A 24455-nucleotide genomic window follows, 5' to 3' on the forward strand; every position below is an offset into this window, starting at 1 on the left:
CCTGAACCAGCAGTACCAGCATCCCCTGGGAACGTCTTAAAATGCAGGTTCTCAGGCCCCGCCTTCCCATCAGAAACTCACACACTGGGGCTCAGGAACCTGTGCTTAATTAAATAAGCCCTCCAGTTCAAGTTGGAGAAGCTTGGCTGTGAGATCATTACTGAGCATGCAAGCTCTGAAGCTAGAGTCGGAGGCCTCTGGGCCCAGCACTCGCCCTGCACCTCCCCACCAGCCACCGTAAAGGGGATGCAGAGGGGAAGGGAGGAGCTGGGGACCAGGGGGGAGAGGTAAGAAGGAGGTGGGGGAGAAGGGCCTCCCCACCTGGGAGCGACCCCTGCACTGGAGCCCGGGAACACTGGAGAGGCAGAAGCTCAGTCCGTGTGGGGAAAGGGGACAAAGAGTGTGTAAAGGGTCCTGAGACGCTGTGCTGTGAGCGGAGACACATGCAGACGCAGGCCCTGCGGGAGCATGGGACAGGCTAAGGGCTGGTTCAAGTTCATGATCTCGCCAGTAGCTGAGCCAAGGTTCCCAGGCACGTCCTCACATTCCAAGGCCCAGTCTGCTTCCTTTCCCATCCTCGGCCGTTCTGTTACTGACAGTGTCACCTGCACTTTGCACACGCAGATCCTTCCCCACGTATCATCTCACTGACTCTCAATTTTTCCCCGCTAACACCTGTAGCAGAGTTAATTCCAGGGGGACAAGGTGCAGGTGGCTGTGATTTCTCAGGGCCCTCGAGGGCCAGGCCTCCTCCTTCGGGAGCCAGCTGCCCCATTCTACTCTTTGCACCAGGAGGCCCCCTGCCGGGTCTTTCGGTGAGACAAGACAAAGGTCCCCTGCTGCTTATCTGCTCTTGGCCTCTCTGGCTCTGTCCCCCCATTCTCCAGCTGCCCTGGGAACCCGTTCCACTGAGGCACCCATGAGAACCACTCATGCCCCCTCTCGCCCCGTCCCTGGGCAGGAAGCAGAGTGTCTCCTGAGGGTCTCTCAAGCCGGCAGCTGTATGGAGGGTCCAAAGGGCTTGCACCGAGGCTGCACCAAGTACCACATGGGGTCCCACCAGCTTTCCCGTGGTTGTCACCAGGAGCCATGACACAGCAGGTGCTCAGTGCGGAGCCCCCTTCCCTCCATTGGCAAAGTCAGAGGTTCAATTCCTGGTCCCACTTGGGGCAACCGTTCCGTAGTGTCTTAAACCTGACATGAAGCTACTGCCCACAAGCGTCGCCAGGAGGTATGGGTGGAATCACTCAGTGCAGACACTCAGACACGGGGAAGAAGGGAATGACATGAGCACTGAGTTCAGCAGCTCTCGGAAACAGCAGCTGCCCTCCAAATATGAGAGACCTTTAGTCTAAAGCAGTCTTTCTAGTTCAGGGACAGGACTTCAGGTGAGAGGTGGAGCTGAGCCCATTCATCTGGGAGATTTGGGAGAGGGTGAAGTCACCCGACCATTTCCCAAGGGCTTTGCTGGCGCATTCTGGACCAGCGTGGGTGCCTGGGGAGACCGACACGCACCACGTGCAAGGGGGCGACAAGGAATTAGTCTCCGTGCCAGGAGCATGACCCTGGAGACCAGACCGAGTCCCCTCCCCATGGGACTGGAATAACAAACTTTGTCCCCACGGGTGAGTAGGAGGCAAGGGCCCCCCGGCCTGCTTCACGGGTGTCGGTTCTTTAAGGGAGCAATGGAGGAGGGGGAGTTTAATTTAGGAACCTTTAAAAATCAAAAATGATTAAACATATTCAATTATTAAGAAACATAAAAAATTTAAAACAATTCAGAAATTAAAAAGCCTTTATTTGTAAGGAGCCTTAAATATTGAAAACCACCAGCCTCTGGAGGTCAGCCTTGTCATTTCACAGTGGGCGAACCCCTCGACAAGGCGCGCACACACCTCACCCAGCCGGGAATGGAGAGGAGAGGCCTCCCTCAGGCCCACCTGTGGAGGGGAGCAGGGGTGGGGAGAGCGGAGGGGCGGCTGCCAAGCCCTAACTAACACTGTCCAGCTGCAGCCCGTATGCACGCTGCCGAGCACGGATCCTGCTGGAGACGGAACACCGGGGCGCATCACTGTAATTCCCGGGCAGGAGGCAGCTGGCTCACACGTGGGCCTTGCTTCAGCCCAGAGAAAACACATCAAATCTCCACGAAGTTTGCAAGCAGCCCCTTTCATTAATCATCCTGGGCTGCCAAGCTCCACGAGTGTTAACACAGGAGGCTTTTCAGAGAGCTCGGCAGTGGCAGCGGCTCTCCAGCCAGACCGTCCTTTCCAGGCCCTGGGCGGCAGGCTCAGCCCTCCCCCTCCTTCCCCCTCTGCGGGCCCAGTTGCAACCACACCACTGCCCCTGCTTTGCTGACGCTTCTTCTGACAACTCCCTGGGCCTGCACTGACGCGCACAGAGCCCTGGGGTGCAGGGTCCCCCAGGACAAGATGTGCACACCTTCGCTGTGGGACCCCGCAGAGTGGCAGAGCAGATCTGACAGGCCGCTTCCAGGCAGCCCTTCGAGTCAGAGTCTTCCAGGTGCAGGGCTCACTCTAAGGGGCTGCTCTGGGCTTGTGAATAGTAAAGGACTTGGGATTAGGCAAATCCGGCCGTGCCCAGAGCTCACCGTGCACTTTAGGGAAGTGGCTTCGTTTGTCTAAGTGTTGGCTGCCCCTGCAGTGTGTGGAAGCCGCCCAGGAGTCCAGCCTTGCGCCCACGGGTGCTCTCCCCACGGAGCCACTGTGCAAGTGTCGAAAGACCTCACTTCTGCCTCCAGGAGTCTAAGAGGTGGAGCAATGAACTGAACCACATTATCGCCAAGGCACTTTCTGGCATAATGATCTTTGATTCAAAAAGCCAGGTGAGGCCAAGATAAGACACGAGATGCAGTCCTGATTTAAAGGCAGAATTCTCTCTAGGAGACAGAGAAGGCCATGCCTGGCATTCCAGAACCAGGGTGCAGGCTTGCATGCCTCTCACCCCTGGCCCACTGTCTCCCGTCCGGCCGTGGCCACACTCACATGAAGCTCACTGTACAGCCTCAAACACACCATTTGCATATCATGCGCCATGAAATGCCGCCCGGGGAGCCTTCTGAGGCCTTCATCAAAGACCGAGATGTCACAGGAGTGGCTGTGTGTTGAAAGTGTCAGAGAGCTCCCAGGCTCCGGAGAAATAATCAGCTCCTTGCTGGCTGGTTTACAGTTGATTTCTGCAGAATCTCAGGCAACTTGAAAGGGTGCCAAGAACTAACCACAAGGGTTCTGAGAGCTCGCAGCTGCAAGGTTCCTGCAAAGCCTGACTCACCTTCTGGGCAGGGCGGGGGAGTGGGGGTGGTAGCCTGGATTCCTGGGCAGGCAGACTGGTGTCAAATCCCTCACCCTCTGCAGGACTGGGCAGGTGTTGGGTCCTCTGAGTCCCCTGTTCATTGTCGGTAAACTTGGGACAGGAGTAGCTACCTACCCCTCAGGGTCACTTTGAGTATAGAATGGCGAACAGAAGGCAACAGTGTGAGCTGGAAGCAGGACTCACAGGCTGAGGTCTCCTGGTTACCAGCATCTCCCAGCTCCACGGTTCTGCACCCAAAGTCCCCGCCACCAACCGAGCCTCATAAATATTTACATCTGGCGTGTGTTGCGATGCTCAATTAATTGCTCCTGTGACGCACTTGGCCAGCCTCGGAGGAAGGCCGCACAGCCAGGGCCCGGGTCATTAACGGCACAAACAAGGCAGCTCCCAGCAGCGACACCCTTCGGAGCTTCCCAGCACCCCAGGGCTTTCCAGATCATCGCCCCAAGCCAGGGAGCAGGTGCTCCCATGGGACACTGTCAGACGGTGGCCTCGCTGGCCAGCCGCAGGCCTCCCTGGGCAATGGCAAAGCCGTGTTGTACCTGTAACTCGTCGAGGGAGAAATGCAAATGGCCCCAAACCATTTGAAAATAATAACGACAATAATACTGATCATTCAGCCTGGGTAGCCATCAAGGACGTGAGGCCGGAATAGAACGCCAAGTGGGCAAAGCAGTGCCCAAGGATGGGTCTCAGGGTGGTGAGATGCAGGGAGACAGCCACTTCTCTCGCCTGCGGGCGGGACTAGGAATGAATGCAGCCGAGAGGAACGCGCCCGGTGATTGACGGGAACAAGGGGTTAGGAGGCCCGTGTCACTTGACCCCTTCGCTGCCCTTGATGGAGCGTCTCCGTGGAGCGATTCGACAATAAGGTTGATGACACAGGCACAGATGCACAGCGCAGCGCGGTTCCCCGCAGGGAAAACTGGCCAGAGCCCAGCTGACCCTCCAGAAATCAGACAGCCCATAAATACATTTTCCAGTGACAATTGAGGATATGCGGACGTATTTTTAACAGGGGGTCCTACACATTCTCTCATGCTATGTTTATGCAGCTGCGCATCTGGGTGTGTGCACGCGTCCTGACGCACAGGCACCCCTGAGCAGGCCGGTTATTTTCTTCTACACGCGCTTTTCTGTTTTCTCTACTCTCGGTCACGAGCTGTCACCTTAGGTCCAGAACAACACAAATATCAAGCCATAGTCCCAAGGTTGACCCGTGAAACAGCCTTTGATGGCCGCTGGCCCTTTGGGGAGGACGAGTGAAGGACATGGTGGACTGAGCTCACCTTGCTTCTCTGTTCTGCCCTAGGTCGTGGCCTCGAGCCTGCAGCGCCAATGGTGAGTCCTGGGGCCTCTGCCACCAAGCAGTGGGAACCCTGGTCTATTAGACTCTTCCTTTCATTCTTTTCTTTCTCTGTTTCCCTTTGATAAAACCATTGGCCCGTTCGAAATGACAGGAGCACCTGATAGCCTTTCCCTCTGATGGTTCCTGGGGGCCGGCCCGGCCTCGGGCTTCCTCGGGTGCTGGGACCTAGCCAAGCCTGGGGGAGCCTTCCCTGTCCACCAGGGAGCCGTGCAGCCTTGGGTGGGGCACAGATCCCTCGGGCCTGTGTTCCTTCCTCTGCAGAGTGGGTAGACGTGGCTACTCCTGAGTGTTCGCTCCACTCAATTCAGTGTAATGGGTTTTCCCCAAAACACTTGTCAAGTGGGTGAATGGATCAGAAACCACAGTTTATGCTCCCCTGCCTCTCTTCTCAAAGCCTAGTCCCGGGTACCCAGCACTCACCCAGGGCCCCTCAAGTGTGACCAAGAGGATGTGCTGTTCAGCTTGGAGTATTAAAATCTCAAGGAGAGTTCCGCAGAATTTCCCTGGAAAGCTCGTGGTTAGAGACGGCGAGTGGAAAGAGAGGAAAAGGAGAAGCAGACGGGAGGAAGGGGGCCTCCAAGAGGGGAATCGTGGGGGGTGATGCGCTCTAGGAGGAACGGTGCCCACTGCCCACCAGAGCTCGGAGCCAGCACGTGGCATGCCCCAGGCAGCCGGGAGGAGAATGGGGGGAAATCGAAGGAAAATTGCAAGTGTGCACCTACATAGAAAGCCCCCAGCTCCAAGCCCACCTCCAGAACACGCTTATATCAAGCTTCGGGGTCTGGTCCTAACAGAGGTGTGGTCCCGCAAGGGCGGGTCCCTCCAAATGGTTGGAATGCACCCCCTCCCATAGTCCACGCAGAGTCCCGGGGCCCCATGGCTGGCGAATTACAAACCACAGGACCTGCACCCCCCTCCCTTGGCTTTGCTGTTCCCCTGCTTCACGGTGGGTTCCCTTCCATCAGCAACATTCTAGAGACACGACCCAGGAAAATAAAACACATCAAAACCCCAAGAATGCCCACTGAGATACAGCTGCCCAGGCCTGCCCATACCCACTTGAGTCCAAGCCCTGCCAAAATACTCAACAGTGAGGCACCCCACCCCACCCCTGCAGGCTCACAGGTCCCCACACCCCCCACCCCAGCCCCGCAGAACACTCGTAACTGAGGATGCACCTGCTGGTGGACATAGGATTCTACTGGTCACAGGGATAGTTATAACATTCCGAGGTATTTTAAATTGTCTGTGATTTTTTTTTTGCCATGGGAATAGGTGAAAATATGGTGGGGCATCCATAGGAGAGAACACTATGTAGCCCTTAAAAATGATGGTGCCAGAGTGGATTCACTGCCAGGGCTCTGTTACGGCGTGTGATTCTGTGAGCGAGCAGACAGGAAAACAGAACACAGCGAGACCACGTGTACACAGACGGTATCTCGTGCGTGTGAGTTTAGGATGGCTGCCTCGGTATGGGGAATTATGGTGACTTTTTCTTTTCTTTTTTTTTTTTTTGCTTATCTGTATCAATTTTCTACAGAATACATTTTTATATACTATAACTACCTAGCATATATTTTTATTTTTAAGATTTTATTTGTTTGTTTGTTTTTTAGAGAGAGGGGAAGGGAGGAGAGAGGGAAACATCAGTGAGTGGTTGCCTCTGGCACGCCCCCTACTGGAGTTCTGTCCCACAACCCAGGCATGTGTACGCCCTGAGTGGGAATTGAACTGGCAACCCTTTGGTTTGCAGGCTGGCACTCAATCCACCGAGCCACACCAGCCAGGGCAAACGCATATTCTCTTACACTGAAAACTCTCTCTCCGGAAATAAAGACACTGCAGACCTAGCGAAGACCGCAGGTAGTTCAAATATGACAGTCTCGTCAACGCCGATATCTCCATGAGGCTGATACGTAGAGAATGATTCCACATGTCTCCGTAAAATAAAATCAGGAGTTTTACTTCTTCCACTGAATAAAGACTAAAATTCGAGAAAATAGGCCTAATTAGAAAGTGGGTCCCTTTGTCTTAAATTACCATACACAATAAAAACCCTGATAATACTGATTCAATTAAACAGAGGGCAAGTTTTATTTTGTCCAGAAACTCTTGTTCTGTTTTGCTTTTCAGTTTTCTAAAGAAAGCAGTCCTAAAGGTTGTCTGGGTTTGGGTTTTTTTTTTCTTTCCACTTTTAAAGCAAAAATTAACAAGGATTTTAGAACTAGAAGTAGGCCGTTGGGTATGGAATATGTGAGCAGCTAATGCCCCCTACTGGCCCTTTCTGAATATTGCAACACCTGCATTAATTTAGTGGAGGCCGGTTCTCTCCAAGACATAGCAGAAATTGGTGGACAAAAAACAACGGAAAAAAGTTGGCCTTGGAAGTGCTAGGAAAAGGTGTTTACCTGATTCTGGTAGACACAGGCAAAGATTTCAAATCATCTGAGATTGGTAAACCCGAGCATTAAGAATTGTCTTCAAAATTCAGTGTGTATCAGAATTACACAGTTAAAAACACACGTTCTCAAGCCCAAGCCATGGCAGGCTTGTCCTAAGACCAGGCATCAGTAATTTAACAAGACAATCCCAATTCAGGTAGCTCGGAGGTAGTCTTTTATGAATCACGGTTTGAAGCCAAAAGAAATGATCAAACGCCCTGGCTGGTGGATTTTTTTCAATGCACTCAGTTCAGTGGATAGAGCGCCAGCCTGCGAATCAGACGATCACAGTTCGATTCCCAGTCAGGGCACATGCCTGGGTTGCAGGCCAGTTCCCAGCAGGGGACGCATGAGAGGCAACCATACATTGATGTTTCTCTCTCACCTTCCCTTCCCCTCTAAAGATAAATAAATAAAATCTTTAAAAAAAAAAAAACGATCAAGATCATACCTGCCAAGAAGCTGCAATCCAGCCTCTGAACAATGGTCTCAGGTATTTCATTTGAATTCCTGGAGATCCCCTCCCCCCCAAAAAAAACAGAATGAAAAGCAGCCACCGTAGTCCTCACCACTCATTCATTCATTCATTCGTCTACCCATTCGCTCCAGCCGTCTGTGTAGTTCTTCATGAGACCCATACTGTAACTGGGTACAGATGCTTAAACAACAAAAAAAATGAAGGTGAAAGGTCCCAAAGCCTCAGCAATCTGAGATGCTAGGACCACACTTCACAGGTGAGGAGACCAGGAACTAGGGAAGGGAACTGAATTTCCAAGGGCCACCCAGGGAGAACATTAAGCCTGTTCTCCCCACTCACCAAGAAATGTCCCCCATGTAGCTATTTCTGTGAGTTCGGACTATTTGTTGTTTAAAGTGTACAGCTCACAGCATTCAGATCAGGAGACTGGGGTTCAGTGAATAAAACTGAAATGCCCAAAAGGGCTAGATGAGTAGGTAAACAGACAGACAGACAAAATATATACAGGGGTTGGCAAAAGTAGGTTTACAATTGTGAGTGCCCAAAACACAGAGTTTATTTTTATATTGTTACTTATTATTGTATTGTTTTCTATGTGAATAACTGTAAGCCTACTTTTGCCCTCCCCTGTATATGCAGATAGGTTTTAATACATATAACAGACATACTATACATAATGTGTATTCTGTATCTATTTCTATTTCTATCTCTTTCTCTCCCCCTCTTTCCTTCTCTTCCCCACTCCTGTTTCTCCTCTTCCCACGGAGATGTCCTACAGCCAAGGGTCACTGGGTGTCACAGTGCTCTGGCCAGAGGCAGTGAACCTGAACATGAAGAAGTTCGTTCCTGCCTTTCCCTGCAGCCATAGACCAACGGTCTGAAGTTCAGGGCCTGCCAGGGCACAGGTTGTGGACTGGCCTGTTGCTCGGCGCGGTGGATGCCCCTGTCCTCAGACACCTTCAGGTGCCTGAAAGTCAGAAATGGAGGGAGGCGGCCCAGGGGGCGGCAAGGCCCCGGCCTGTGCGACTGGAGCCCAGGAGTTGAAGGCTGTCCTCCCCCGACATCAGCGAGTTCTGGGACCTGAGAATGAGAGAGAATGGACAGGAGCTAACGTGTATGGACTCAAGTCCCTGGGCTGGGCCAGGCCTTTGATAGACGAGTGTGATTCAGTGGCAGGGAAGGGCTTTCACTCCACTCACTGTACACAGTAGTTGAAACAGGGCCCAAGAGGAGATCGGGAGCGCGTGAAGCCACCAGTAGAGGGGAGCCCAACCCCATCACACAGCACTTGGTGCTCTGTGCTGAACATTCGGCCTCGGGGCTTTTGTTTTCGTTTTTCATCTTTAAAATGAGGTCAAGCAGATGGTGATGGTCCCTGAGTCCCTGAGCCTCACAGCTGGAAGGGACTCCAGCTTGACGGACCCTCTTGAAGAGGTGACAGGTGCCTGTCAGCAAAGGTGAACATTGAAAGAACGTGTTTTGTTTTTAAAATAAGCACTAAATCACAAACAGTTTCCTGCCACAGATATGAGAGCAGAGCTAAGGATCTGGATTGAGTGAAAAAGGCTTGGTCATGACATTGAACTTGGAAAGACATGAAACACAGAACGCAGCAATTCATTAGTGGGGCACTGAGCCCAGAAGTTACATTTTTTTTAACTTCTGAACAGGTCTTTGGGGCAGATGACCTTCATTCCCCTTCTACAAGTTCATGTCCGTTTACCCAGGCTTATAGGCTTGCCCGAGATCCCCAGGCCAGAAAGGGACAAGGCCAGGACTGGAACCTAGAACGTCTCGCTCAGCGTCCAAGAAATACAAGCTCACGCCTTTGACCAGAGGCCCTGCTATGGTAACTGGTGACCTCCAAAGCTGATAAAACGGTAAAGGCTGCAGACACTTTTTAAAGAGAAACCTTGAGCACTAAACACGGAGGAGGTCTATTTCCCTCACAGCGGGGGGAAAGCCCAGAGGCAAGCGGTCCTCAGGCTCCCACTCCTCCCGACTCGCTCCTGTTATGTCCACACGTGGCAGGTTGACCCATCACCTAAAGGAGTGACACCTGTGATGTGGCCCGCAGGCGGGGCAAAGCAAAGATAAAGGGGTAGACAGCACACAGCTGGGTCACTTAAGGAAATTGTGAGTTGACTTTTCAGCTCTTTCATCGATCAAACTCCGGACTCACGGCCCCATGCCGCTACCAGGACGACGAGAAGGTGTCATAAGTCCTTCCCCTAGGCCGCCCTGTGCCCAGCTGACCATCGGGGGTTCTAGTACAGAGAAGAAGGGGGAAACGTGAGGGGGAGACACGCAGCTGCCTCTGCCACCCAGCACTCGGTGGTGGGCTCACCCGCCTCTCGCTCTTCACCACGAACTACTGAGTGAGTCCAGCTGGAAGCCCCGGAGTTGGAGGCGACTCAAACCCTCTCCATATGTGACTATCCCCTGGCAACAGAGCTTGGGGCCTGGCCAGCTCCCCTGTCCCTGTAAGGGCAGCAAACGGGGCGGAGACCAAGCACCTGCCTGGTAGCTCTGGGGGCTAAAGTTCGAGGAGTATTTACGAGTGGAAATAGCCTGAGAGTGCCTCTCCCTCAAAGCCCACCTTCTGATCGAGCCGGAGCTTCCGAATGGGCAGCTCCCAAACTGCAGTGCAAACAAACAGCCCCACCGGAGCTCAGGAAGGCAGCGGCTGATTTATACCGGGGGCCTGCTTTTTCTTATCGCCTTCCTTTCCCGCACCCTAGATGAACACGGCCAGGGGACCTTAATTGGACGGGTGCCGGCCACACGCCACTGTCATGCCTCTGTGGGCATGCGAAGAGGTGTCCAAGGTGATGGCTGAAGTCTGGGCTAATTTCTTTCTGCTTGTCAGGAGAGCCCCAAGCTTCTACGGGACACACGTCACCTTCACTTCCCTCTGTGAAAGCCCACTCAGGGACCGCTGTCTCGCAGAAAAGACTCGGCCTCGAGCAGTGCGAAGTCAGCGCTCTCTGGAGCTCCCTGGGGCCGGTGCTGACGGATGGCCTGCTGCTGTCCCCTGAGCAGGACTCCTGCAGGACAGCGGTGTGAAGAGCAGCTTCGGACAACCTTTCCAACAACGGCTCTCTCTCCGAGAAGCCGACCTGTCCTTCAGTTCCAGAGGACTCGAAGACTTGGAAGCATTGGGGGTGCCCAGTTGGGGGGGACAAGGGGTCCAGCAAGAGGAGGGTCTATCTCTAGCTCACTCAGCAAGGGAGGAGGTCAAGTGTTCTCTGTTCCGGGGCGTTTCTGCTGCACCCCTCACTGGGACTCGCGGCTGACGGTTCATTGATCGTCCACTTCTGAGGCACGAGAGTCTGAAATCTCACCACTTCGGGGTGAGCCAGCACCCTAGTCTGCAGTGAGGTACTTATTGGCTTGCTTTGCTCCCACATGCTATGGAGAAACTAAACGACTCTAATAATCAGGGAAGGCTCACATCTGTCATGGGTAAACTACAAATGTTAGTAGTTTTGATAAAATAAAGGCTGATTCTAGCCCACATCACGATCCAATGTGGATCAGAAGAGGTCTTTTTCCAAACAGCCTGCTTTTGCCCAGTGCCTTCCGTTATTCCCGAGGGCTTTGAGGTCCTCTCTCCCTCTCTCTGGCCAGCCCCTGAGAAAAGAACGAGAGTGTCCAGCAGGCTGGCCTGGAGTGGACTCCGCCACATACTCCTCATCCCAGCGGCCCTAGCGCCCACCACAGCCACCCAGTGCAAGCCACCGGGATGTGCGTGCCTACTCGGGGCTGGTGAGAACACAGCACCCTCACCACCATGACAGGAACTTGGGGTGGTAAGGACTGGGCCCGAGAGATGCTCTTCCTTGATTTTCACCTGAGATTGGTGGCCAGGGACGTCCCCTGGGGGAGACCACGTGTAAGATACACTCTGACAGCAAGGGCAGGTCTGAGGGACGCACGTTCCAGGCTGAGGGACAGCACAGGCCAAGCCTCCGAGATGGAAGGAGCTCAATGTCCCCGAGGGACTGGGAGAGGCTGGCTGGCTCCAGCTCTGTGAGGAAGGGACTGGAAAGACAGGGGACTGGGGAGGGGACAGAGCCTGGCCGGGCTGGGCTCAGGGCCACTGCGGGGCTGTATTCATGGGCCACGAGTGATGCAAACTGATTCGCAGGATTAAAGCAGGCCTTTTGCAATGCCACATCCCCAACATGGCGTTGTTAGGCCCTCAGAGAGGAACTGCAGGAGAGAGAGGCAGAAGGCGACACCTGCCCCCGAGACGGACAGCGCCCTTCCATAATGTCACAGAAGCCAGCAATGGTCAGGGGAAGTCCCAGGGGGCCGGGGCAGGGTAAGGAGCGGGGGCTCCAGGTGGGATGGCCCAAAGACCAGGAAGGGTCATGAAGCACATGGCGGGGGGTGGCCCATGAGAGTCTCAGGCAGCGGTGCTGGCTTCGGCTGGGAGAGGAGACCCCAGCCTTCCATGGGGTGTCCATCTAATGACCACACTGCATGAGGACAGTCCCCTGAGCTGGCACTCTGTTACACCCTGAATTCAACGGGGGAGCTGCTGTCCAAGCTCACCAGGGCTGGGGCAGGTGCCCATAAACCCAGGACTGTTTGCTGCTTTCTGTCCAGCTGCTGTCGAACAAACGGGATCTCACTGCTCTGAAGGGCCTGAGAAACAAGTGGGTTTCTTCCCGGATCTCAGGGCCAGCGTAATTGTGCTGGGACAGGCAGGTGTCCTTTAGTCACCCAGGGTGGTGACAGCTGCTAGTCCCACCACCAGGGGGCGCCGGGACTAGTGACAGGCAGGGTTCTGCTTCTCTGGGCTCCACATTGCGGGAGATTAGCACGGCTGCTGAGCACTCCCCAGGCACAGGTCGGGCAAATTCCGGAGAGCTGGGTTTCCAGTGAGTCCAACTTTTGTTCACTTACACTCCACGCCCTACAGAAGACTTGGGCACGTTCACAAGTAGGGACTTCGTGTTTCGGCGTGGTAAGACAATCCGGGGTAAAAGGAAAGAGGTTTTAAAGAATGATGAAGCCAGACCAAGATGCAGAAACACTATCGTGGTCCTCTGACGCGCCCTAGCCACAGGCCTGACCTGTGCGCTGAGACTCCTAGCAGCCACAGCAGGAGCAGGGAGCATAATGTCTCTCGGGACTGGTGTTTTCCATCAGATCAGAGCAAACCAGTTGCAAAGAAGAGGAAAAAGCACACAACCCCCGGTCCTGAAACCTGCAGGAAACTTCTCACGTGTGCTAATGAAGAGAATGTGATAAGAACATTTTCTGCTTATAATGGTCCTAATGCAGACTAACAGCATGAAACTGCAGGGCAATTAAAGAAAATTAGTCTATGCAGAAGGAAAAAAAAAACCCTGCAGGCCACGGGAGCAGTCCTCTGCTGGTCTGACAGCCTGGGGGTAGGATGTAAACCAGAACACCAACGGATGCACTGGACCACCTCCAGGCTGCCTGTCATAAAACAAGTCCAGGTGACGGAGTGGAGTGTCCAGAAGCTTTGACTGAACTATGCTCATTCAACAAACGCCTATTAAGAACTCATCTGGCCCTGGCCGGTATGGCTCAGTTGGTTGGAGAGAAGTCCCGTGGACCACAAGGTCACAGGTTCAATTCCCAAGGGCTCACGTCCAGGTTGCAGGGCTGGTCCCCGGTCTGGGCGTGTATAAGAAGGCAACCAAACATTGATGTTGTCCATACACACGCCTACAATACTCTCTCTCTAAAGCAAAGACAAAAAAATGTTCTCAGGCAGATGAGGATTTTAAAAAGAATAAAAGAATAAAGGAACTCCTCTGGTCAATATCGAGGCCTGTGCCTGGATCTGGGGATAGGTGGATGACTAGAAGGGACCCCCCCCTCAGTGTGTTCAGGGAGACAGGTGTGTGGGCAGACAGTTGCCCATGCAACCAACCTGAGTGCCATGGGGGAGGGGGTCGAGGAAACAAGCCTCCGCGTGAGCCGAGATGCTGCCGGAGGCACTTGATCCCTGGGTGCCGGGGAGGAGACTTCCTCTCCCCGGGAGAATGTTGGCCTGCTGTGAAAAGACTGAGGCTTCTTGGTTTGCGTTTGATTTTCCTGCTTTCTTGCCCATTGCCCCATCCGCAAGAGCAGCAGAGAGAGTGAGAGGTATAGGGAGACACGCTCCATTTTCAGCAGTTACAGTCAAGAAAAATGAAGTGAAACGAGCACAAGATTTCTGGAGAAAAAGAAGGGCGCAGCCTGTCCAATGTTTTGCATTCACGTTTTGTTCTATTTTTGTTGGCAGGCCAGTTCCAGGCTGTTGATGAGTCTCTCCTCAATTACGTAAGTCAGCCACTTCCCTAACCTATTTTCTCAGTCTTCGATATTTATGAAAAGACTGGCTTTTTGGCAGGGGGTTTGGTGGATTAGAAACAAAGAAAAAAAATTTCGAAATGAATGATTTTCTGGCAGAGCAAATTGCATTTTGAGTCTTGGATATAAAATGGTATGTCAATTCCTCAGCTATCAGAGGGAGAAGGAAACTCATCCCCACAGTCAAGGGAAGTTGGGGTGTGGTGAGAGCACCCTCACAAGGTGCCGGGACGTGCGTGAGGAGCGGGCACGCACCGTGAAGTGCCACGGCAGGGCAGGCTTTCTGGAAAGCGACTTCGCGATATTGGCTAAGCAACAGAAAAATGTCCATTTTCTTCAGCCCCATAATAAAACGGCTGAAAATTTAAACTAAGGAACCAGCCTAAAATTTGGATTAATATTTAAACACACTCATTTATATTTTACAATACTATATCTTAAACGGCAGCACACTGGAATCATACTAAATATTCAATAACATAAAAAACAGTTGAATATGTTACACTCACATTATGAAGCCATTGACAATACTGACAGAATTTTAATGACTTTTAATGAGAAAATTTATAACAGAATTCAATTATCCAATATTTATAAATAATTTTATTAAACTGTGTGTATGTTATTTAAATAGTTTTAACTATTTAAACTGTGTATGTACATTATTTAAATAGTTTTAACCAGCATGTCTGTAGATGATAGATGGATAGAATAGATTGGATGGGTGGATGGATAGACAGAATTTGCCCATAAAATAATTGGATCTTTCCTGTTTGAAAGTCTTCTTTTAAAATCTAATTAAAGCTGTGTGACTTCACCCCAAGACACACACAATCAACAACTATTTTATTAATTTTGAGTTTTATGGGCAAAGAATACTGAATTTTTGTTAAGAACCTCTGAGGTAGGCCGAAGGTAATAAATAGGTTAATAAATAAATGGATGTAACTGATTATAATTAAAACAAAACTCTGTCTCCCTTCCTGGAAAGGAATACACTCAAATATTTCTATTCAGTCCGGTGGGCCCACTGCAGGGTCCGGCCTGGCTTCCCTTGGCGAGGGCGGGCGGGGGTGGGGAGGCTGGTGGTCGCGGTCCCTCCATGCCCTGCCCCCGTCAAACCCGGCTAGGCGGCTGCATAGAAGAGGCTGCGCTCTCACATTCCCAGTTCTTCCAGCAGGTCCGAGGCGTCCGCACTAGGGGGTGTCTTGGCGCTCACCGTAACAGTGTATCCATGGCGTTCTTGCCAGACGTCCATCCGTCAGATCCCCAAAGGCACGGCGCACCTGTGCTCCAGCTCAGAACTCACCTCTGCGTGCACTGCGCGAGCAGAATAGCCGCTCCTCTCCTCCTTTCAGAGGGGTCAACCGTGAACCCCCAGCCAGCTTAGCGCTGCCCCTGGTCCCTGCTCTCCTCACCCTGGGCACGTGGATCGTGGATCACAGGGAAGAGATCTGACGCATCTCGGACAGAGGCCTGGGCAGAACCTTTTCGCTCATTTTGCTCAGTTAATCCCCAAATGCAACCGAGTGCAGCGAGCTTGGCCACCTCCAATCTGCAGACTGAGTGTCTGAGAAGGTTGAGGAGCCTCCCCGAGGTCATGGAATGGGTCCCCAGTTTAGATGTCGGAGGCGCGGCCAGTCTCACCTGGCACCCACCCAGCACTCCCTGTCTGGCCCTTGCCTCCCTCCAAGACCAGACCGAGGAGGAGGAGGAGGGGCTTCACGCCGCAGGGCCCAGTGCAAGGGACACAGCATCGAGGTGACCGTGCACAGAGCCCTTCTCCCCTCTACCGAGGGGTGACCTAACATCTCCCTTTCTGCCACCACACTCTCCCCTTCTACTTTGTTCCTGCTCTGGGGACACCATGTGGGTCCGTGGCCTCGATGTTAATAAACTTGCCCCCAATAGCTTGCCTGACTCCTCGGTTCATGGAAGACTCAAGGCTTGCTTTGCCTGCTTGCAACTGGCAAAGCAGGTGGGGAGCCCCTAGGTGGCCATCAAGGCGAGCTCCTTGAAAGCCAAACTTGCAGTCTGCAGGGACCACCGCCTGTTTTGTGGTATCCCGTGGAGAACTGAACTGCACTCTGCACCCTTGCATTCCTTGGGCAGAGTTGCTTTCAATCCAAAGTGGAGCCCCAAAGGCCTTCCAGATGGGGGCCTGGTGAGTAACCCCCCCAACACACACCATGCTGTTGTGTACCTGGAAATCAGACCCCTCGAGTAACTAGTATTGAACTGCATTGATTGACAACAGAAAAAGCCACACCCTTGTGGGCTTGGGGCTAGTAACCAAGGCACCCAAGTACACTAGAGAACTACAAAAGAGCAGAAGAGGCAGAATTTAAACTCAAGCCTGTCTAATCTCAGGTCCTCCCACTATAATAAAATCCCCTGGGAGAGTTTCCTGCGTACGCAAATGAAATAAGGCACCCGAAGCCCCTGGCGTGTGCGAAGTGCTCAACCAGAGTGAAGGGGACTTTAAGAGGAGGAGAGAAATGCAGGATTGGAAGCTTCCCCTCACCTCCACTGTCTTTAACAGTAGCCGCTACCCGTGGTGGTCTCGGCTATGATATTTGCAGCTAAAGGTTACCAGGTGCTGCCATCGGCATTTTGCTCAAAATGTGACATGCGTGGTCTCATGTAAGACACCGCTGGCTGTCGAAGTCAGGCCGTGACCACGTTCGATGCTATTCATTCTAGTGGGTGTCTGTATCCATCCCATTCAAAAGTAAATTTGAAGTGGCCTTTGAGAAAGATATCTCTACCGCTGGATGAATTACAGCATAAGTTTAGAAATTTTAGTTATATGCACAGAAAGGATCACACCCTAAACTTAGTGATTCAACATAGATGAAGAATCTACTGTTTATGCAAAAGACCCAGATCTGGTTAAGGCTACAGAGCAGTCGCTTTGATTTTAAGTTTTCAGCTACTGACTGGAAAATAAACTGGGAGTCCAGGGGCGGAGCTCACGGGTCCCCGCCCAAGCCGTCCGCACGGCTGGGATTGGGCGAGGAAAAAGAAACTGTCTCCGCAGAGTGGATGCCTCCTCCACACAAGGAGCACCCCGAATGCTCTGCCCTCCACTCTCGGGGTGCAGAACAATCAGACATGCCTGGCTCTGGATAGCAGTGTGGGCGTGGCTATACCCAACTGTGGCACCTCCGCCCTGCTTCTGTATGTGTTAAAGAAAGATAAAAGTTCGTTACTCTGAAGGCCGCACTGGGGGACGTGCGTAAGACCCTCCTGGAACCCGGCCTGTTGTTCCCGGCTGTGCCGTTAGGAATCTTAGGAAAAGCTTCAGAGTTAAAGGTCTTCCCAGCACGCGTCACAGCCTGCTCCAGCCGCAGCCCCTCCCAGCCCAACAGTGCGGCCTGCGGCCACCCACACCCCAAAACAGTGTTCAAAGGGGACAGTGCAAGACGAATCGGCGTGTGGGGACCTCCCTCACCTTTCACTTGGAGACGACTCGACCTGCTCCTTCTGGGCTCTTGACATCACATGACACTCTGCAGAGATCTCTCCAGACGTAAGCATTACTGACCAGCTTGGTCATTTCTATACACAAAGCAAGAGGAGACCCAGGAGGGAAGAAGGACCGCTGGGAGGCTGCGTGCGATGCACAGAAGGTCGTTGAAGTAGATTTCCTGTCTGAACGTGGCCCAGTGCGGGCTCCTGCTCCCGACAACACGTGGGCGCAGGTTCCGGAATCTCCATGACAACCACACGTCTATGGTAGACTGGTACCCACGAGCCCGCCACTCCGGGGGTTCAGGCTCAGAGCTCATTACCAGAACCCAGAAATGCAACTGAACTCTGCGTAGCGGGTGTGTGCCTCCCCACCTCGCCAAACTGTTCACTAGTTCTAACACTTTCTCCCGTACGAGATCGTGTCACCTGCAAACAGGTCCCCTTTCTGCTTGGAGGGCTCCTGTGATTACGATTATCCCAAGCAGATAATCCAGAATGATCTTTCTGTCTCAAAGACACTTAACTACTAATCTTAATTACATCTGCAATGTCCCCTCATAGCACCAGGCAGACAGTTTTTTGACTGAACAACAAAGGACGGGACTATTTGGGGACATCATTAGAATTCTGCCTACCACAAGAACTTCACCACCCCAGGCCCCAGACTCTCACCTCCCACCTAAGAGGACCTGAGTCACTCCCCAAGCGAGCACCCTCGCCTGGGATCTTTCCAGTCATGGCACCTCCTCTTCACTCACTCGAATGTTCCCTCCTGTGTAGGAAACGAGCTTCCCTGAAGTCCTGGATGCCGCCAGAGACCCCAGGGATGGTGACTATGAAGCCCCCGGGCTTCCCATGGCAAGAGGGTGGCAACTGATGAAAATTCTACCCGCCAGGCCTCTGAAGGAGTCTGAATATGCAGGTAACCGCTGGGGTCTGAGATCTGCAAATGCATGAGCTACCACGCTGCACAGCAACAAAGCTGCAGGTTCTGATTCAGAAAACTCTAGGTTGCAGCCCTGCCTCCAGGGCTTTCTGGGGGTGGAGGTGACCTAGAGCGAGTTTGCCTTGTTTGAAAAGCAGGGTCTGTAATCACTGACCTGAAGCCAGAGAGTTCCTCCCAGGGCGCCGTGTATGAGGAAGGTCGAGCTCCCACAAGGCGAGGGTGGGTGGCAGAGCTGTGTGACAACTCCTTACCACTGTCATGATGAGCTCTGTGAGCCCTAGGAGCAAGTGCTGAGCATCTCAGAGGGTAGGCAGGCGGTGGGGGGGTGGGGCGCAGGGTGGATGATGTTCAGATAGTTAGTGCCAAGGGGCGGAGAGCGAAAGGAGGACCGTCGACTTGGCCCATCCATCTTGCAGGTAGTCAGCGTGTGAGTGACAGGAGAGTGAGGCAGAAAAGCCCAGCTTCTCATGAGGGAGGGAGAACTAAGTCCACACTGGCTTCGCCTCTCTGGCGGGAGGGGGCGGGGGGGGGGGGGACATGGGGCAGCTGCAGCGGGTTCCCAGAACCTGAGACGGAGCACACTTCTGAGCGGCAGAGAGGGGGGTCTGGGCTGCCTGAGGCCTGACCCACTGAAGAGAATCGCCTTGTGAAAGGGGTGATATTCCTTAGAGTTTGTTCACCCCACAGGCACTCCCGGGTGTCTGCCGTGTGCCGAGCATCTCGTGTTGGGGCTGACAGAGGGGCACAAAGGTCCACAAACCTGAATCCTGTTCCCAGGAAGGTCGCAGTCGGATGGCCGAGAGAGAGAGAGAGAGAGAGAGAGAAGCAGATAAACACAGTAGAACATGTCCGCTGTATAGAATAGAAAGGAGAGCCAGGGTGGGTGTGAGAGCGTGTGGACCCAGAAGGGTTTCCCAGCGGTGAGATACAGCCCGGCCCTGGCAGGAGGAGAAGTATCCCCCAGGGGCTGAGAATGAGGACGTTCAAGTGCAGACTTGGGCACTTACGTGCATGGACCAGGAGAGGGGGTTCCTCTTCTCTGCCCCTCAGTCTCCCCCCCTGCGAAGCGGGAGTCCAGGCACACGCCCTGCACTTTGGTCCTGGTCACCCAGTGAGTTTGCAAAGGTGCAAAAATGTTATAAGTTGTAATGTGCTGAGTTCGTGCAAGGGGTGACTCTCATTTTGGCTCTTCTCCCAGACACACGCTGTTTCGAGGATGTGGTGGGCCCGCCCCTTCCCTTAGATGGCTCGAGGTCGCTCCCGACAGAGCGGCAAACCTGGAACATGCAGGTGAGGCTGGACGGCGTGAGTAGAGGTTCGACTGTGTGAGCAAACACACGGAGGGCGCTTCCTGGCAGCCGGGAGACCCCACCTCTCATTCCGAGGCATCTCCTCAGGGACCGAGCGGTCACGCTGCTGTGACAGGTGGGGCCAGGCCCCACAGAGGGGAGGAGAGGATTTTCCGTGAGCCAGCTTCCACCTGCCTCTCAGCCACAGCTCGTCCCACAAGCAGAACTTGAACTCAGGTCACTGTGATGATACATAAACATATCATCTGGCCCAGATTCTAGGCCCAACATTGATTGGCCAACTGTGACTACATCCACAAAACAGAAATAAAAGTCCCTGCCGGCAAAGCAGAAATTAAAGCCCCCGCCACACTTACCTCCGAGGCTGATTGGAGACCGCCAAGACTATCTTGCGGAAATATCTCACAAATGCAAATGCTCTAAGCACATATATAGAACTTTATTTTTAACACTTTCTCTAATGCTTAATTGTCTTAATGCATAAATGTGAAAAATACAAACTAATTGCCCCGGGGTTGCAGGGCTCTTGGTCCTAAGGTTTGGTTGGGTTTATTTCCCACTGACATTTTCTACACAGACATAGTTTATGGGAGGGAGTCTTGTTGTGTAGTACAAGCCCAATTGTCTTTTTCTTTCACATTACCAGTATATTCTGATTAGAAAACAATTTCTCATGTGATAAACATTAATAATCAGAATCTTTATAGATACACCCCATTGTGGAATTTATAATTATTTTCCTTAGCCATGGAGTGAAAATACTGTAAAGGGTTCTGGTGCATATTGTGAAATTTCTATCCTCCATACTTATTTAATGTACTGCTCTGGCTGGTGTAGCTTAGTGGATTGAGTGCTGGCCTCCAAACCAAAGCGCTGGGAGTTCGATTCCCAGTCAGACCACAGCTCCCCAGTGGGGGGCGTGTGAGAGGAACACACATTGATGTCTCTCTCCCTCTCTTTCTCCCTCCCTTCCCCTCTGTAAAAATCAATAAAACATCTTTTAAAAACTTATTTAATTTACCCACACAGAGGCCCTGTGTGGGAAAGTCTGCCACATTCAACCAAGACTGGCTGTTACTTTTTAAGTCATTTTTCACTGATTTCACTGTTTTTTTTTAATTTGTTCCACATTTATCGGTGAATATGAACATGGTTTTGCACATAGCCCATTCTTCCTTTTGCATTATTTTTTCATATTCTCTGTTTAACTCGAGGGCTTCTGTTAATGTTGACAAGGACAGGAAGTTACAGATTCTACCCAACAATGTCCCTGACACGGGACACACCCAGGAGAGACTGGGAGAGCAAGGCGGGGGTGACATGGTGACCACCTCTCCCTTACCTGGCACCACACTGAACTCTGCAACCGTTCACTCAATGAATTCACTCAAGAAATACGTGCCAAGGGCTGGCCATGGACCGGACATGGTGATGGGCTGGTACCGTGTGCCTGCTCTTGTGCTGATCTGCCTGCTCAGCTGCTTTCAGTGAACTTGATCCTGTACGGTCATCTTCACAATAACTCAGCAACGTGAATCGACTGAGTATTTTCCCTCCCTATTGTAAAATGAAAAAGCTAAGGCTCACAGTAGGCTAAATGCCTTTCCAAAGTTTCACGGCAATGAGAGACGGGGTAGATCTCAAATCCGAGTGTTTTCATGACAAATACCACCCAAGGCCACCATACTCATCACCCCCGAGTGGCACACACATCTGCACATACTGACTGACTGCCAACCATGCACACGCAATGGTCTCCACGAATGATGGGTCCGCATGCCTTTATCCTTGGGGACCTGACCACACAGAGCAGTGGGACTTCGGACGGTGTCACAGTCACAGCTTCAGAAGTAATGGTGCCCCATTTTCTTCTACAGGTGGACAGACCCATTTCCAAGGACATCAGGAGCCAGCACGTTAAAGGTACAGTCGGTCACAAGCTTTCACATAAAAGTATAGTTCTTTGCTTCCGAAATCTGCCTGCATTTTTGTTTCTGGCCGTGGAGTTTCTTAAATAAGGTGATCTATTGAACTTCCATCTTTGGTGAAATAACTAATTTTAGAAAGATTGTCATACATCTTAGGCTTTTTTATCACCTTACTGTACTGATGAAGACATTGTGGAAACTCATATTTCATGCTGTGCAATTTCAGAAAGAAATGGTTTGAAAACATATGGACTGTGTTAGACATATAACTAAGTTTTCTAAGCATACTGCCAATAAAATCACTGCAAGATAAAAATCTAAATTTAAATTGTTGATTAATTAATATGAAAACATATATTAAAGCTTGAGGCAAAGCAACTCAATTTAGAGATAAAGATACAAGTGGGAGGCAGAAGAGAAATAATCAATTTCAGTATTGCCAGAAGCACAGAGGACAGCGAAGCAACTCAATAGGGTTGTATCCACTATAGCTCCTCCCACTATTCCCCCCCACCCCCCATCTTCTCTGACTGTGTCCAATCAGAAAAGATGGAAGTCCTGTAATTTACATTCCCTGACCACTGAAACTTGCACCAGTTTCGTTCATAGGCAAGGGCAGGGTCTTAAGGGGAAACAGATGGCACAGTCCAATTAAGGCAATTGAAGGAAGTTTATTTACAAAGGACCGGTTCCCCGAGGTGTGCGGTGTCAGGGAAGGACAGGGATGGGGCTCAGAGCAGGGCCACCTGCACCACCCTCAGGCCCAGGGCACCTTTGCTTTTCCAGTTTGCTGTGGAGGTCGGTCTGTACCGTGATTACAGAGGCTTCTTTGACTATCAATTTGCCCATCGATATGTCTATTTAACGACTAAGACAGTTCTGATCCCAAATTCAACATGTGGTTTGGGGGTTCTGCCCCCCCCCCCGACACCACCAAGCTATATCAGACACCAGCTGGGTGAGCGACATGTTGGCTCAGTTGTGACCCTACCTCCCCAGATGTGACCCGAGGTTGTGCAGGTGAAGGGCCCAGTCCTACAAGGCCACCTCCACCTCCAATCTCATGTCCAGGTTGTCACCCATGCTTCTGACCCCCTGGCTATAGATTGGAGGACCCCACACCCCCCTGCTCCTTGGGCTTGATTAATTTTCTAGAATGGTTCACAGAGCTTAGAGAAATATTTCACTTACTATATTACTGGTTTATGATAAGAGGATGTAGCTCAGGAACAGCCAGATGGAAGAGATGCCTAAGGCAAGGTGTGAGGGAAGGGTAAAGAGATTCCCTGCTTCCTGAATTTCCAGGAGTTCACCAACACCGGAAGCTCTCCTAACTCCACCCTTCGGTGTTTTCATGGAGGTTTCTTACAAGAGAAGAATTCTATACTTTGCCCTGCATAATGGCTCTGGTACATAACGCACACCCATGTTTTTGGCTCAGACTTTCAGGGAAAAAAATCTTCCATTTTAATTTTTATTTCACTTTCTTTCTTTCTTTCTTTATATTGAAAAACAAAACCACTGATCATATTCCAAGCTATTATTTTGCATAGATATCATTATTGCTTTCTAGAGTTACACTTTTAATGCAAAAGCATAAATAAAAGAATTTAAAATGTTTATATAGATATGGAATTAGTACTACCCATGTATAATGTGCATCCTTATTTTTCCCAAATAAAAAACTTTGGCAAAAAATGCTCCTTATACATGGCAAAATACAGTAATTTAAGTTATTGACCATTGGTGACTGAACTTTATCTCCAGCCCCTCTCCCCTTCCCAACTTCAGTTAAATCGAAATTTCCAACCCTCCCATCACATGGGCGGTTCTGCAGACAATCAGCCCCCATCCTTAAAGTGAGGCCTAAGATTCACCTCATTAACATAACAATAGACACCTCTTTGTTCTCAAGACTCAGGAAATTTCAGGGGATTTAGGAGCACTTTCCCAGACGCAGAGACAAAGACCAAATGTACACTTATAGTAAGTCACAATATCACAGTGTCCATTCACCTATTTATCTACCCCTCACCTAGTCACATGAAGATTTTGGAGGAGTTAACAAAAACCTGCACAGTAAAATAGAAGAAAATTAAAATACAAATTGTAGAAAAATCTAGATAGACTATGTGACAAAGATAAAATTCAGGATCCTCAGGCACGCATCTCTCCATTCTATTAAGATTAAGATATTAAATTGCCTCCGAGCTTCTCGGTGGTCTTAGCAGAAAAGGGACCCTGCTTCTTTATGTACATCAGTTGCCCACAAAAAGCAAACCAAGTCTTCAGGGGGAGCAACAAGGACCTCGCTTTCAGAGTTAAGGGAGTGCTGCCAATTTTGTAGGAGCTGTTGGCTGGTACATGGGTACCACGGCTACAGAGATAGACCGCAGCGTGAACTGAGGCCATAGCCGCAGACGGGAACTCGGTGGAAACAGGGCGTCCGGACACGGAGGCTCGTGGGGAGCAGGGGGAGCAGGGGGAGCTTGCGTGGAAAACCTCAATAAGAATAGTTCTCTTTACCTCTTCTGAGTTTCCCGTAATCGATGGCTCTTCACCACCACCCAGAGCACCAAAGCACTACACAGAGGAGGGGGCTGGGAGGGGGGAAGTTAGTATGAGTTCCCTCTGTTTTTAAGATCAGGCCTCTTCCTAGAAAATGCTTCGATGATTTATGTGTTTATCACAAACTTCTGTGTTTTTGATGCAAACACATTCTCAGATAATTTATTCATTCTCATAAAATGTCGTAGAAAAAACATATCGGGTGACTCAGTAACGGCAGAACTTTACGGTGATATTCTCCATCAAGCTGAGCAGTTATAGACTTGTGT

At 51.4% G+C, this 24455-nt stretch overlaps 1 protein-coding gene across 1 annotated transcript in view; it reads left to right on the plus strand.

Annotated features, from left to right (window-relative positions):
- CLNK (cytokine dependent hematopoietic cell linker) overlaps positions 1-24455 on the plus strand; it is a 124814-nt gene that overhangs the window by 58031 nt on the left and 42328 nt on the right. The window contains exons 4-8 of the mRNA XM_037045848.1: positions 4646-4674; positions 13893-13930; positions 18215-18356; positions 19579-19670; positions 21568-21613. Coding sequence (XP_036901743.1) covers positions 4646-4674; positions 13893-13930; positions 18215-18356; positions 19579-19670; positions 21568-21613 — 347 coding nt within the window. The remainder of the gene's footprint in view (positions 1-4645; positions 4675-13892; positions 13931-18214; positions 18357-19578; positions 19671-21567; positions 21614-24455) is intronic.

This window comes from Sturnira hondurensis, unplaced genomic scaffold (genome assembly GCF_014824575.4).
Source record: "Sturnira hondurensis isolate 20B ecotype Veracruz unplaced genomic scaffold, ASM1482457v3 Scaffold0000780, whole genome shotgun sequence".
NCBI lineage: Eukaryota > Metazoa > Chordata > Mammalia > Chiroptera > Phyllostomidae > Sturnira > Sturnira hondurensis.